At 43.3% G+C, this 15,586-nt stretch overlaps 1 protein-coding gene across 4 annotated transcripts in view; it reads left to right on the plus strand.

Annotated features, from left to right (window-relative positions):
• WIPF1 (WAS/WASL interacting protein family member 1) overlaps positions 1-15,219 on the plus strand; it is a 53,071-nt gene extending 37,852 nt beyond the window's left edge. For all 4 annotated transcript variants that reach the window (XM_083865109.1, XM_083865111.1, XM_083865110.1 and 1 more), the window contains 6 exons: positions 158-287; positions 2,495-2,671; positions 3,871-4,635; positions 7,170-7,385; positions 8,969-9,082; positions 10,388-15,219. In XM_083865109.1, the coding sequence (XP_083721235.1) occupies positions 158-287; positions 2,495-2,671; positions 3,871-4,635; positions 7,170-7,385; positions 8,969-9,082; positions 10,388-10,443 (1,458 nt within the window). In that variant the 3' untranslated portion in view covers positions 10,444-15,219. The remainder of the gene's footprint in view (positions 1-157; positions 288-2,494; positions 2,672-3,870; positions 4,636-7,169; positions 7,386-8,968; positions 9,083-10,387) is intronic.
• The last annotated feature ends 367 nt before the right edge of the window (positions 15,220-15,586 follow it).

Consider the following 15,586-nt stretch of genomic DNA (forward strand, 5'->3'; position numbering starts at 1 on the left):
ATATCATTCACAAAACTAGACATGGCATGCTACCCACCCACTCCAATACTGTTAAAACAGACACTGAAGTCTCAGGTAACTACTGTATTTGAGCAGAACTTTGTATGCAGAAGTTGGGGGTTATTTTGCCTCCTCATTTTTAATTTTTGTTTTGCAGGCAAATACTGAAAAGCCATCCCTAAGCAGGTCAGAACAAGCAGGGCGAAATGCTCTATTATCTGATATTACCAAAGGAAAAAAGCTCAAGAAGACTGTTACTAATGACAGAAGTGCTCCAATTCTAGACAGTAAGTATGATTCTGTATGTTGGAATTTCTGTAGGCATGAATGGTTCTACAGATCTGAAAGCAGAAAATTATTTTATATATCATCAGATGAATTGCCATGAGAGTAGATAAAAAAATGTCAGAAATTGGCATGCATAAAAATAAATTCTATTCATCATGAATGAACAGTCAGCTGAGAAATCAAGTACTGCTTATGAAATGTGAATGCTAATTTGTTTGCTAATTCTTATAAAGTGGTTTATCTTCCTGTTTGCTTATATCAGAAAACTATGCAAGCCCTATCAGGAGTTCTGCTGAGGCCCTTCAGCAGATCAGGCAAACAAAACCCTGTAAGGACTGAGGAGAGAACAGAGAATAAAGTGGAATTTCAGACTCTACTTTTGCATAAACAATATAAGAATAAATGCATGCCTGGCATGACACCGTTGGCTCCAGTACCACTTAGAGCAAAACCAGAGCCAGAAGTGACAGCTCTATCTGTGTGTCACTGCTGCATGCAGTTTTGCCACTCCTGGAGTGACTCAGGGGTGTTACCTTTTTGGCTGAGCCTTGCTGCTCAGCCAGCCCAGCAGTACTGCACAAGGCAGTAACTCTACTTACCTGAATGGAAATAAGGTCTCTATTCAGCTGTGCTGCTGCTGTGCCTCACAGCATATCTAGGTATCTTGGTGCTAAGAGGAGGCTGGAGAAGCCCATGTAGCAAAAGTATTGGGAAGGCAGAACAGAAGCAGGAGAAGAGTGGGGAACACAGCCTGTGCTGACAGAGGAATAGCATTCATTACCTAAGGAGAAAGGACACTTCTACAGACTGATTAGCAAATGTGATACTCCTCAGTCTAGGTTTGGCCATGCAATTAAAGGCTGGACTGTATTAGGAACATGATGGCGAAAGAAGGAAATGCCCAGAGGAGTGTGACCAAATAAAAATAATAATAAACAAAAAATTAGATACAGTCCTGCAATCAGCCAGCTACAGTTTTTAAAGATTATCCGTGAATGCGAAGTTACACGTTCTAGCTATAGTAATGAGCAGGAGGGGATTAAAGGAGGGGATAAACAGTAAGATAAAAATTATGCAGCCTATTATCTTATTTACATGAATTAACAAATCATGATGAAAGACTAAACCACGGTAGCAGCATTTCTCCAGAGGTTCACACCCTATCTGAGTCAGAGCTGAACTGAGCTGACATGCTTAAGAAAGAGAAGGATAATGTGAAACATTCCCCCATGGATACACTCTTCCTTTTTTCTTGGGGAAATTTTTAGAAGAGCTTTTCCTCCACAGATTTTAATTATGTTGAAGTCAGTGTAATTTTTACCCACCCAAAGTTGTGGAAATTAAGATTCCAAGAAATTAGGCAATTGCTCTTAGCCTATGTGGCCCAGCATGTGAGAGCTGATCTCCACACATATCCCAACCTGTGCACCTGCTGATTTTGCAGTGATGCTCTGAATAAGGCTCTTCTCTTTATTGTAGTTGTGGAAACACTTTCATTTTACTTTTGGCAACTCAGTTATCACAGCAGAAGTATTGACATTACAGAGAAATGACAGAGAAAAGGAGGGCTGATAAAATAATTCCTGCTTATTGGAAGCATTCACAGCCAATGATCCTGTCACTGCACTTCTGAACCTACAGAAATGGCATCTCCTTTCCTACTAGGCTTTTTTAAGATAAATAGATATGTTGGAATATCATCAATAATGAGAGAATCCTGTGCATTCCAAACAGTGATCCCCAGAGACACCTTCAAGGGGATGGACCTTCTGCTGTCCTCCTTCCTTCCCTTTTTCCTGTGAGATTGCCCTGACTCTGCTTAAGAACAAGTGGAAGAGAAGGATGAGAGAGCAAAAGTACAAAGAAACAGGAAGAAGCAACTAAGGTGCTAACGAAGACTGCATTATATTCTCAGAGGTTCCATCCATGCTCAGTTCCAAATCCTCTGCAGCAATTTGCTCTGCTCTCCAGTATAGAGTAGACTAAAGTGATGCCTTAATAAAACACAGAGGCTATGGTTATTATGGTTACTGCACCAGCTCCTCCACAGTGGTGGTGGTGATGGTGGTAGCTGTGATGATCCAAACCTTGTGTGTTTTGAAAGTTCATCCATTTTTCCCCAGCTACAAGTATTACTCTAATGAAAGAGATGACTTTGCAGGATCAGTCTTGCTTCACTAATATGAGGGATCTTTTTTCCCAACAGAACCCAAAGGATCTGGTGGAGGTGGCGGTGGTGGCTTTGGAGGAGGTGGCAGTGGCAGCAGTGGGGGTTTTGGTGGTGGCAGTGGTGGCAGCTTCGGTGGCGGTGGACCACCTGGCCTTGGAGGCCTTTTTCAAGCAGGAATGCCAAAGCTCAGATGTACTGCAAGTCGAGATGCTGGTAAGAAAGACCTTGAATTTCCAGTGTGAAAAAATGCTTAAAACCTTCATAGCACTGCAATAAAATACCTGCTGAGATTGAGAAAGCCATCAAATATCATAGGCTCTTTGGGAATGTAATTTTCAGTTTGAATCTTGTTTTATTCTTACTGTTAGGTTTTATGAGGGAGAAGCCAGACTCCCTTTCCACCCATCCTCCTCGTTACTGATGAAAACTAAAGATCTTGGTAGTGTTGAATGGCTACCTGCAAAGTACAGTCAGGCAGATAATGTCCTGCCTTAGCTGTTAGGTGTGCAGGACCAGAGGGGAACAGAGGAGGATCCAGGCTCATTCCTTCTTGTGCACCAGGAAAAAGGATCTACTTTCCAGATGGAAAAGCTGACTTGTGTCAGCTCCACAACAGCATGATTTGCTGCTTAGGGAGTGCTCGAGGCATCCCAGCTGGCTGGTACACACACTGCAGATGGAGGCTTCTCTGGAGTGTGCTTCTGGCTGACCTAACAGCTGCCCCGAGCCTCATGCCCCTTTAAATGAAGGACATCTGGGGCCACTGAATTTTTTAAGTTTAAGGATACAGGATTCCATACTTGCTGAAGAAGGACTAGGCAATGGGGGTTGTAGAGTGTTACAAATATTACCTGTTTTATAGCCTAACATAATTTTTCAGCAAATATGTACAAAACAGTCTCTCAGAGCTGGTATTTTCTATTGTGTCACAGTCTATTTTTGGGAACTTGTATTAATACAAAAGTTCCTGGCATTGCAGAACAGTACTTGTGAAGTGCAGGGCTGGCTGCCTTCTTCCTGATGTGCACAACTATATCCTTAGTTCACACCTACTAGAAAGGGCTGAAAAGAGCCTTTTGCTGAACTTTTGTTGTTAAATGTAATTGAAAAGATTTTTTTGCTCTCAGGTTAATAGTATTCAGTAGTTGTTCTTTACCAGTTCTTCCCTACCTGTTTATTGCTTGCTGTATGGTGGCTGCATCACTTGGTGGCCACTTAACTCGTGCCTCATAAGCGGTATCAGGATGTCACCTGGTACTCTGGAGGGGCTTCCCGAGGGTACCGGGGCTGGGGCTCAGGGCAGGGGCGCTCCGTGCCGGGCTGCGCCCTGGCCACCCGCAGAGCCTGGGGACTTCGGGACCGCAGCTCCGGTGCGCCGGTGCTGATGCTCGCTCCCTCTCCTGTGTCCGCAGACGCCGGGGGAGGCCGCCCGCCCGTGCTGCCGCCCGGAGGCCGCTCCGCCGCCGCCAAGCCCTTCTCGCCGGCGAGCGGCCCGCCGCGCTTCCCGGGGCCGCCCTCGGGGCCGCGTTCCGCCGCCCCGGACCCGCAGAGGAGCCGCGTGCCGCCGCCCAGGCCCGACGCCGGCTCGAAGCCCGAGGCGGCGCCGCCGCCGGTGCCCAGCACGCCCCGGCCCGTGGCCTCCGGCCCGCACACCCGGGGGTCGCCGCCGGTGCCGGGGCTGAGCCGGCAGCCCAGCCTGGGGCCCACGCCCCCGCCCTTCCCGGGCAGCCGGGGCGCGGGGTCGGCCGTGCCCTTCCGGCAGCCGGGCCCCGGCGGGGCGCTCCCCTTCTCGGGCCGGCCGCCGCTGCCGCCCACCCCGGGCCGGCCGGCCGAGGACAAGCCGCCGCCGCCCCCGCCGCCGCCCCCCGCCGGGCACAGGCCGCCCGCCGCCCGGGAGGCGTCTCTGCCGCCGCCGCCGCCGCAGAACAGCAAACCGCCCGTGCCCGCCGCCCCCCGGCCCGCCCTCGGCGCCCCCGCGCCCCCGCTGCCCCCCGGCAGGCCCGGCCCGCCCCCGGTCCCGCCCGCCCCCGCCGGCGGCGACGAGATGCCGCGGCTGCCGCAGAGGAACATCTCGCTGGGGTCGTGCCCGGCGCCCGGCGGGGCCCGCTCCGGACCGCTGCCCCCGCCGCCCGGAGAGAGGCCGCCGCCGCCCGTCAGAGAGCCGCCCGGCCGCTCAGGTACGGAGCGGGGATGGGGGCGTGGGGGGCGGCTGCTGCTGCTTTGGCCGGGACAGGGCCCCCGGCCGAGGGCGCTTTGGCCAGCTTCACGTTCACAACAAACACATCCCAGGATGACATCCCCGTCAGGCACTAGGCATTCTGCAGTTGAAAGCGAGGGTTTATGGGCATCACGGTGGCTTAAGGAAAGTCAAAGTACATCACCAGTGTGCTCACCTGTACTTTTACCGATCTTGGTAACTTTCATTATAGTCACTGTAATTGAAAAGGGTTTGCAAACGGATTTCCCCATCGTGTTCTTTGATGCAAAGAAGCTTCTGGTAAAGTGACAGCATCTGACTTCCTGAGTCAACCAGCGTGAGTTAATGGTTGTGTTCTCACCAGTGGAGGTTTGTGGAACCTGACCTTCTACGTGTTCAGAGACACACACACAGTCAAATACAAATAGCTTTAATAAAAGACCTGGCCAACAGTTGTTAAATGTAATAGCACTTGTTACAGCGTGACTAAGTGTTGTTACTTACCCCATATGTAGATATCAAATTAGACTAAAATCAGAATTGTCTCCTTTGAGCAATTTCATAATGTACTTTGTCCTCTGTGACAACTATTGTTCATAACTTTTAAGAATTGCACATCATAACTCAGGTCTCTGATACCTGACAGTTGTCCCTTTGGAGATGAGAGAATTTAGGCACAATTGAGCCCTGTAACATCAGGTGGAGAAAAGCATTGCACAGGAGATACTGCTAGGAAACTTCATAGAGTTGCTTTTCATTTCATCCTTTGAATAAACTCAGAAATCATCTTTAGCCTGCCCAGTCCTAGACAATAGAAATTAATGTCATGGGAGCTCCCACAGACAGCTATGTTGCTTTTCAGCTCCTTGAACCAGCCTGGATCTCCAACACCTACAGCAGCTGTGCAGCTACAGAAAATAGTGGCCCTGAAACTGTGCCTTGTGGAGCTGGTTGCCAGCCCAGAAGATGACACAAAGCTAGTGTAGCCTGCAGTAAATAAATCAGAGAAATCTCATTACAACTAAGGGGGGGGGATGGATCAAAGCTACAGAGAGTGTCTGTAATTATTCAGTCACTTACTTCCAAGAGTTTGTTCTGTGATGGCCTTGGCTTCTGCCTAGTTGACCCTTTGCTGAGGCAGAAAAGGGTCAACTGGTTTTAGTAAACCTGCACTAACTTTCTTCTGGCTTAAGTCTGGCTCAGTAAGTAGAAGGAAGTTGTAGCAATACATTCTAAACATAAATACATCTATTCTGCAGCAGTTCAGTATAGACAATGGAGTTCAGCTACGTTTAGAGAGGATGAGCAGAACTATCCTGAAAGTTGCTGAATACTTCTCATTCTTTGAAACCATTCCCTGAAGGCAAACTTTAGTAATTTGTAAAACAAGAACGAGAGCAAAAATACACAAAGTACACCGTGTTTCTTGAAACATTTCAATGCTTGCTGGAGACACAATATCTACTGCTCTCTTTTTCAAAGTCTCTTTTTCTCTTTTCTATCTACATGTCTGTATTTTCTCTTTTTCTCTTTTTCTCTTTTCTATCTACATGTCTGTAGATAGATTTCATCAAGACAGGGAAACATTTATTGAAAATTAACATAATTGTCAGTTGCCCAACTACGCCAAACAGAAGTAGTGAGACTTTTGAACGTGCGTAACTCTCCACACCCTTTGCTTCACCTTCTTGTGTCCTAACCATGGTCACTTCTCTCCCTAGCAGAAGCAGCTTTTCTCTCTTTATATGCTTTTCTTGTAAAAGCACCCTTCCCCTGCCCTAAGGACAGCCCTCGCTCTATATTACGTAGGCTGTGCCTTCATATTTGACCTGTCACGTCCGTGCCAGTTACAGATACACAAACACTGGAAATGCCAGTCTGTGGGAGGTCTGTTTCCAGTTTACAGGGAGATGGATATGCTCCAACTACTAAAAAACCTGTCATGCAGCTCATTTGTTTATGAATGAGTGAGCTGATGAGCTGCTGCTTAACACAGCCACTCCTGGGCAGAGCTCCCCTGTGCGTGACCACAGACCCAGAGGGGACCCCCCCTATGGACAACGAGTGTCTGAAGGTAGCAGGTGTCTTCTGCTACACGTCCTCTTGCCTTGCAATGGTACATAGAAAGGAAATGTGTTATGGTTTGGACCTCCACAGCACCCTGAATTCCAGCTGTGACCACTGTTAATTTAAAGTGGCTTAAAGTAGCTTTAAGGACCAGGACCTCTACAGAAGCTTCTGTAGCTGAGCAGAATGGGAACCTGGACACTGCAGTGTATTTATGTTTAGATACATGCAGCTCCTCTGAGCTGTACTCTCCAAATCAGCACCAAATCCCTAGAGAGCCCTGGAGAGCAGGGAAGTGCTGAGGGCCATTACCCGTTGGGGCCAAGGGTCCTAAACCAACCTTTTTTGTTAGCAGGAGGCCTTGGGAAAGCCAGCAATGGCTTTCCACTGGCAGAGTAACCCCTGGTGTTAACAGCATTTGTATGCTTGCTTCTTGCCTTGCTCTAGGCCCACTCCCGCCACCTCCTCCCATAAGCAGGAATGGAAGCACTTCAAGGGCTTTGCCCAGTACTCCCCAGCTGCCTTCCCGGGCAGGGCTGGACAGCCAGAGAGGAGGTGGACCACGACCTCCACTTCCCCCCGACCGGCCGGGCTCGGCAGCGCCGCCGCCACCGCCACCACCTTCAGCAGCTGTCAGAAACGGCTTCCAGGATCCAGGTGATGGTGAGCCATTCTCCCTGCTGTTTGCTCTCCATAGAGAAGGTGTAGTGGCTTTTAGCCCTGATACCTCAGAAAAGGTTTGGGATAGAGACTTTGTTTCTAGCGCTAACCTTTGATTTCTGACCAACAGAGATGTCACTTGAGTCTCAATTAACCCTGGCAAGTAAGAACTACTACTTGTATGCTAGCTCCATACATAGAGCAGAATTGCAAAGTCATCAATTCAGTCTCCAAAATAACCCTTTGAAAAATATTCTGAAGAAAGGAAGGGAATTGTTTCAATTCTAATACGAATTCAAACCACAGCTACACTGACACTTTGAAAGTCAGAATAAGTTAGATGACTCAAAAGCTGAAAAACAGATGAGGGAAGAGATTGTCAGAACATTGCTGAAAATGTCAAGTATCTATTTCTGTTAGTGTTTATTAAAAAGATGAGGTCCAAGATTGCTGTGTTTTAAGGATTCGTCATGCTTTTCTTTTAATTGTTTTCTATTTGTGTAGAACAGATAAAGCCTTCAGCTAATTACGGGAGGCCAGAATTGGTTTTCCTGACATTTATAAGGTTAGAAAAAAGCAAACAGAAAATGAAACTATAACTCATGCTTTTGAAACATCTTCACACATCAGGTAAGACAGAAGGATCACAGGCATATTTCTTTCTTTCTACACAAGTCATTTGCAGGGGTCAGAACATGCAGCTCCTCTACATACTGGTTTCTGATTGCAGCCATTGGGAGTAAACATAGAAAAACTGGATCCAGCAAATAACCACATGTACAAGTGCCAGATAGAATTTTCTTAGCTGTTCATTACATTATGCAGTAAAATACAGCAATATCTCAAGAAAGTTATGGTTGCAAAGTCCTGAAGCAAGCAAGTGAAGAAATGACAAAATTTAAATTATCCCACACTTTCTTCCTTAGGCTTTCAAAATCAGGTTCAGAGCTCTTGGAACATTTCCTATTATTTCAATGAAGAAACTAGTCAGCTTGCTTTATTTAGAATTCTATAGACCCAGTAAGTACAGCAAAAGGGCCTCTGTAGTCTAAAGAGATATAGCTTCAAGTGATGTATTTTTCCATTTTGACACTAGTTATATACAGAATTCTCTGTCATTAATTTTAGCATAATGATTATTTTTCTTCCTCCAGTATAAATATTAAGAGAGAAAAAACTGTGCTTATAGGAGTATGCTTTAAATTATGCTTTTGAGCTCTGTTTATCAATGACGCGTGAGTATTGGTAAATTCTATACCAGGAGCAAAATACTGTTCTGAAGAAAGAGAAACTAGGCAGTTGTGGTAGCACATATATGTATGTATATGTGTGTGTGTCTGTGTGTTCTCGATCTGTGATTTTGCATTAAATTGGCAAAATGATCAGTTAAAGTTGATAAAAAATTTCACTCTCAAATTAGCCTAAAGCATCATATTCCCTGACTTTCTAAGGGAATGCTGGTTCAATACTCAGCTGTGTAAGCATTTTGCAATATAAAACATGCATTAAACGTGATGTCAATGTCAATTTACTTTCCTAAGCTATGTCAGAAAACTAATGAGTAAATTGCATGGGATTTTTTTCAGATGAATGGGAAAGCAGATTTTCTTTTCATCCAATATCTGATTTGCCACCTCCAGAGCCATATGTACCCATGAACAGAAGTTATCCCAGTAAACTAGCAAGAAATGACAGTAGAGGTAAGTTAGAATTTCAGTGTATTGTCCTAAAACCAATGTGCATGGGGAAGAGTCTGGATGCTGAGGTTTCCAGACTTCTCAGACTAACAGTCTGGTCATCCTTCCTCACCACAGAGGAAAAGCTAAATGCAGGTTCACAGGTACAAGCCCTCAAAAACTTTGAGTGGGAAATTGTTTGTTTTTTAATTTGAAACATGTACTCTAAGTGACCAGCTCTGCCATTATAGTCATCCCTTCTGCTCTAGGCAGCCAGAACCACAAAACCCCTCAGGATTTTCTCCTCGTTTCCCATCTAAATTCATGCACAACTCATTTATTTTTGTGCCAGCATCATCCTTGAGTTTAGTTTTCCTCTCTTCTTGTGTGTTTAACTCCTCATGTTTTTTAAGACAAGAGTCGTATCCTTCTCTCAGTTTTTGTTTTGCTGGGCTGATTGAATCCGGATGTACTACACTCTGCTTCCAAGCCATGTTCTCTGATCATCAGAGCTGCTTAAGTATACATTTCTGTTTGTTTTTTGTCTTTTCCGATCAGTGTTACATGCTGTTCCAGCTAAGGTTTCAAACGTGTCTTCTACAGCAGCGTGAATGTTTCCTATCTTCTTTAATGGCATTTTGCCTGATACACCCAAGGATCAATTACTTCTTTCACAACCAGTGACACTGGTGGCTCATAGTTATCTTGTAATCATATGTGTACTCAGGTGTTTCTCTCCTGTTTCCAGATGATGAAGTTTTGGTTTGAAACAGAGATTCCTGTTAGTCTCTGACTGTTTACTTTGCCATGTTAGCTTTCATCCCATTTGTATTTCCACAAAGGAAAGCAAAGTAACATATGCATATTTTTGTGTTTCCTTTTATGAGTTTGCTATGAAAATCTTCATATAGGGAAAAATGTTAAGAGCTTGGAAATTTTACTATGTTTAGAGCTTGCCACTTTCTGTTGAGATTTGTATGTATTGCAAGTAGCACTGAGAAGTTGTGTGTTCACATAAATTAGTAAGGCTAACAAGAGCTATCGGTCTGCTCTGGGAAGGGGACAATGGACCAAAATACATGTCCTTTCCAGGCATTAGGGATAGCATTAGTTAAAAACGTTATTCTACAGTGTTTGAAGTTCTGATGTTGTTTAATAAACTAACCAGAAACTCTACAAAGTTGTCTTTTCTTTTTTTTTTAATGGCCAGGCATGAAAATTAGTAGATGTTCACCAGTTACTGAATTAATTGCTTGGATGTAAACTCCCCCTTCAAAAGAAGGAGCATTCCAGGAAGAGTAACACAAAAACCTCTTCTTTCTCTTTCAGGTGGGTCTGTGCGAAAAGAAAGAGGTGCTCCCCCGCTCCCGCCTATACCAAGGTGAAATGGGTTCTTGCCCATCTTTGGGTGACGTCTGTTCTCAAGTTTCCTTCGAGTCAGCTCTCCTGTCCACATGACTGGAAAGTTGTCTATCTTGATTGATTTCTACTTTTGCTTGTCAGCTGGACCAAACTTCAGTCTATTACAGAAGTAATAGATGTGGCTTATGGACTATAGTTGCTCAAAGCTATGAATTTTATTCGCTTAAACTGCAGGCATTTTGTGGACCCTACAGAACATACGTGCATCATGCTTACCGTGTCCAACCCCATCCCCTGGAGAGCACCATGGGAGGTCTGGCTTTGAATTTGATAGAGCTTGAACAAAGCTCTTCCGTTCCTTTTGGGTACAGTAGCTATATTATTTTAATGATAAAGTATTTGATGTTTAAAAAAACAGTTGCTGGGTAAAAAGTGTAGCCAAGAGTCCCCTGGATCCTTCTTTGCATGCCTAACTCAGCCTATCTGCTTCTGCAAGCCATAGACCTACTACATGGTGACAAAGAGTTCATCTTTAACTTTGTCACTTCAGCTTAGTCAAGCAAATCTTAAACAATTCACAGCACATCCTGCCTCGATGATGGAGTGTCTCTGGCCTTGTTTTTATCTGCAGAGAATCTTCCAAAGAAAAGTACAAGTGAAGAATTCATCAGCATAAAAATATATATATTTTTTTAACCCTCTTTCCTATGTTTTTTAAAGTGTTATGTGTTCTGTGACCTAATTCTCTCCTACTCTTATGTGGGCCAACCCAGATCATGTCATCCGTGCCCTGGATTCCTGTAATGCCCTCTGCCTGATACTGCATGTGAAGAGTCCTCAGAAAGCAGTCTGAGTGCAAACGCAGCAGTTGTTGTAGTTGCAGGCTCCTCCTGTAAAGCATCACTAATGCCAGTGCTCCACAGACTGCTTTCCAGTTGTTTCTTTGGTACAACTAAATGATGGGGTTTGACTTAAAAAGCTTCTTGGCACTTGGGTCACGAGTCTCAGAGAGCTTGTGTTTGACTTCCATTATGGTAGAGCAGCCAAGGTCAAAAGCGTTCCTCAGTGAAAGCCCTTTGATGTGGTGAGGGGGGTCCAGCGTTTGTGCATTCAAATGGGACCATCTAAAATTTGCTGTCTGCACTGGTTCAAGAGAAATGGAAAGATTTGGTCTTCTGAGGTGGCCATGAAGCCTGTTCTTTAAAACTTTGCTGAAAGGAGTCTCTACAGAGAGCTGCAAGGCTTACACTGATAGAAGAAAGAGTATTCTAACATTGGGGCAAGTGGTTAATATGTTTAATGGCTTTTAAATTTTGTATATGAGAAAAGAGCTCATTGTATGAGTGAATTTTACAAGTGGATCTAAGTGTGTATAAAATGCCTTTGGAAATTAGAGGAAGATGATAATTTTGGATTTGAAATATTGGTGAATGATAGGTCTTTGGTAATTGGACCTCTGAAGTTTAGCTCTGAAAAATGTCCCCTCAGTCTGATCAGCAGTATGTTTCTTCAGTGTGTTCCTTGGGATCGCTACCAAGCCTGTGTCAGCAGCTGTGCTTCACAGGGTGTTGCTCAAAAAAACCCAAAATAAAACATAGAAACTAGGTTTAGAAATGTAGGTTAAGAAAATGTTTCTCTAGCATGGGAGACATGATCCTAAGTACACTCTGTGGCTAAAATGAGGTCAGTCCTTGAAAATCTAGGGAATTTTGCCAAAGGGAGTCTGGACCCTGCTGGAATGTGCATCACAGGGCTTTTTGCTCTGTCTGTCAGCGGGGACGGGCAGATCCACTTTCTGCCTGGCAGCCTGGACATTGAAGGTGATGAGTTGGATTTGGCCAGACCAAATTTAATTTGGTCTTTTCAGTGTTTGTTTACAAAATCTTGTTAGCTGTGATAGCATTTGATTATGTACCTGTTTTTTACATTTTTGTATCTAATGACCTATCTTAAGTTACTGTTTATAGTCTTGAACCTGCAATTAAATGCGCAGGCGCAGGGATGTACCTACACCCAGTTGCAGGATCGTGGCTGTAAGAGTTTCTTAAACAGATACGGGTGGGACCTCCATGTGAGAGGTGCACCTTGGGATCAAACCTGGCACAATGCTGAATTTGTATATGTATTTTATGGATGTCACTGAAAGTGCCTGTTTCTTTAGGATATTATTTTGTGAATAGAAGTCCAAATAAGATTTTTAGGATAATAACTTAAGGGATAAATTATTGTATTCATATTTTTAAACTGAAGCACTTAATACCTTTCTAAGGAACAATATTTTGAATTAAGAATACAATATTTTCAGTATCTTGGCCTGCCAAATCCTTATTAATATCCAAATAAATATCCAAATAGCTATGCAGCCAAAAAAAAAAAACCAAAACAACAAAATCCAACCCTTCAGAAATCATATCTTTTTTATAACTTACTTGCTTCCAACATGAATTTTTTTACTTTGGTAAGTCAATGAAGATGCTGCCCAGTGTTCTGTCAATTCTCTGTATCATTCAAAGTATGTTGTATTTGATTGCTTTAGGAAGGTTTTCTGACTAGAAATCTGGACCACTACCGAAGACTTTGAAAACCAGCTTCAGTTTCAGTTTAAAATGTGCCATGTAAAAGGCCCCCAGTTAACAAACCAAGAATCCTGAACTGCTTAGGTTTTTGCAATTCTTTTTTATTCTATAAACCTCTTCAGAATAGATGTTTGGCATACATGTAAAATGGCTTAATACTGCAGAAAGGGGCATTTTTGTTCACGTAACAACAGCATTTCCATTTATTTGTTTTGGTGTAAAAGTCTCTAGATATATTCCAGAACAATGCAGCATTTTATCATTCAATATATTGCTTCATGTAGCAGTAGCTATTTACAATATGATCAGTATTAAAGTATTTATTTCACTATGAAGTGTTTAAAAAGAATAATACAAAACAGGTTGAATCAATGGTGCCTTATGTCTTTTTAGTCAACTTTTCTGTGCCTCAATAGAAGAATTAATAGACTTTGCTCTTCCAGGTCCTAACCAAATAGTGCCGACAGTAGCATTTTACAGTGTTTGAGCCAAGCCCTGCTGTTGTTGTGTGCTCAGTCTGCTGACTCCAGGTGGAGCTCAGTATGTGGAGAGGCCACTAGATCAGTGTGTAGGTGAGGTGTATGTGGGCACTGATTGGCTTCACAACCAGTTGCTGGTATTGCTCTCAAAATTTAGACCTGTCCCAAACCAGTGTCTCACACTTCTATTTGCACAGCCCAGCTGACTTCAGTGTGATTGCATAGGTTGCAGAACTAAATTTGATTCACTGCTTGCATATAAAATTTGCTGGGTTTGTTTTGTTGGTATTGTATTATAAACCCTCACACCTCAACCTATCTTCTTGCATTATCACTGAGGCTCACACTGCGTGACAATGGCCACGGATGTTCATTTTTGTTTAATTCTACTCCATAAATAAAATGAGAATAACTTTTGTACCATGTAAAAATAATTTCTCCTCTATATTTTTGGAAGAAAAGTACATGTTATGTTTGTTATGACTTTCTGCACCAGCCATTGGGAGAAGAGGTCACAGCAATGAATGTTCAGAGTTGTTTAAGGAAACTCAGCTTGTGATTCAGGAAGTGTATATTTCTGTAAATGAAATAAGTATCATTGCAAAGTTCTTGTTTAGAAGCCAGCATTTCCCAACACTAAAAGAATCATAAGTTTGGTGGGTTTTTTCTGCAAGACAGCACTGTGAAAGAAGTTCCTTATATTGTCACTTAAAAAACTGGGCAGTAGTTTCTCCTTGCACAGCATCAATTGTTTGCATGACACTTGCAGAAGTAGATCTGTCTTGGAGCAAAGGATAAAGGAGCTAAATTGCTATCCTGCGTCATGTGTATTGTAACACAACAATCTTCTGTACAGAAGTATGGAAATAGAAAAGATACTTTTTGCGTTGAAGGTAAAGAATGGAGTTGTGTGATCAAATTGAGGTTATTTCAAATAGAACGTCAATGGTTGAGAGACCTAGAGAAGGGCCCCTTGGCCATAGGAAACTGGAAAAGAGAAGATTGCTCAAGGAAATAAAAACCAATTGGCTGAATGTTGTTACCAGTACTAGATTAAAAATTACTGTATAAAATGTGCATTTTGTAGTTCCACATCGCAGTGGTGTGAACACCTTTGTCTCACAGCTGGGTGCAAACAACCTGTTACAGCGGTACATTGACTCCATGTAACACACAGATTGTGTGAGCTTTAATCTTTTAAACAGTATTCACCAGAAAATTAGGAGACTCTCTCACCTAAGATATCCAGGAGCACTTTAAGTTCAAATTCATGGAATGGTTCTTCATGTACATTGGAAGAAAACAGGGATCTTGTAGCCTATAAGATGGATGCATTTGGACCATTCAGTTAAAATCTAAACTGGAGCATTGGCAAAGAGAGGAGTATTTGAATAACTCAGGCAGAAGCAGGGCATGTGTTATGGTCTCAGTGAGTATGCAGCAGGTAGGTATATAGATTAAAAAAGCAAAAATGGAAACCGCATGTTTCAAGGGAGTAACCACTTATGTATGTTGCCATTTTGAAATGCTCCTTAGTGTAAACTAATGCATGCAGAGGAAGATACCTAAATTTGGACTTCCAAAGCCACACGAGAGAGAGGGAAACATAAAACAGGTTGAGCAGAAAGTAACGTTTTCTATCAGATGCTTAAAGTTTGAGCTTTTTATAAAATATTAATCTAGTTCTGTGAATTTTTTGCTTAACATTTATTTTGTACGTGATTTTGTTCTCCTTATTTTTCTGTCCTATATCAAATAAATTTTACTTTTATTTAATTGGTGGTGCAGACTGTTATACTGAGGACAAACACAATTACTTCATTGACAAAAGCACATTGGCTTTAGCAGGAGTGTAGCAGTGAGCCTGGCAGGAGCTGGGTGAGCTGTTCCCCACCTCTCCTGTCTGCCATTGGACAGCAGCATAGCAGTAATGCTCAGAGGACTTCGGTCCCACATACGATGAAGGACACCTGCAGATAACAAGAAATAATGAGTTTACTTTAGGATAAAGAATGATTGAAAACTAGTGGTTTGTGATGCTGTAGTTGTAGGTGGCTGTTGGGTGACCTGTGGCCATTGGCTCTTGGCAGGGCAAGCTAGGCACTTGCCAG

This window comes from Zosterops lateralis (genome assembly GCF_965231275.1).
Source record: "Zosterops lateralis genome assembly, chromosome: 7".
Classification (NCBI taxonomy): domain Eukaryota; kingdom Metazoa; phylum Chordata; class Aves; order Passeriformes; family Zosteropidae; genus Zosterops; species Zosterops lateralis.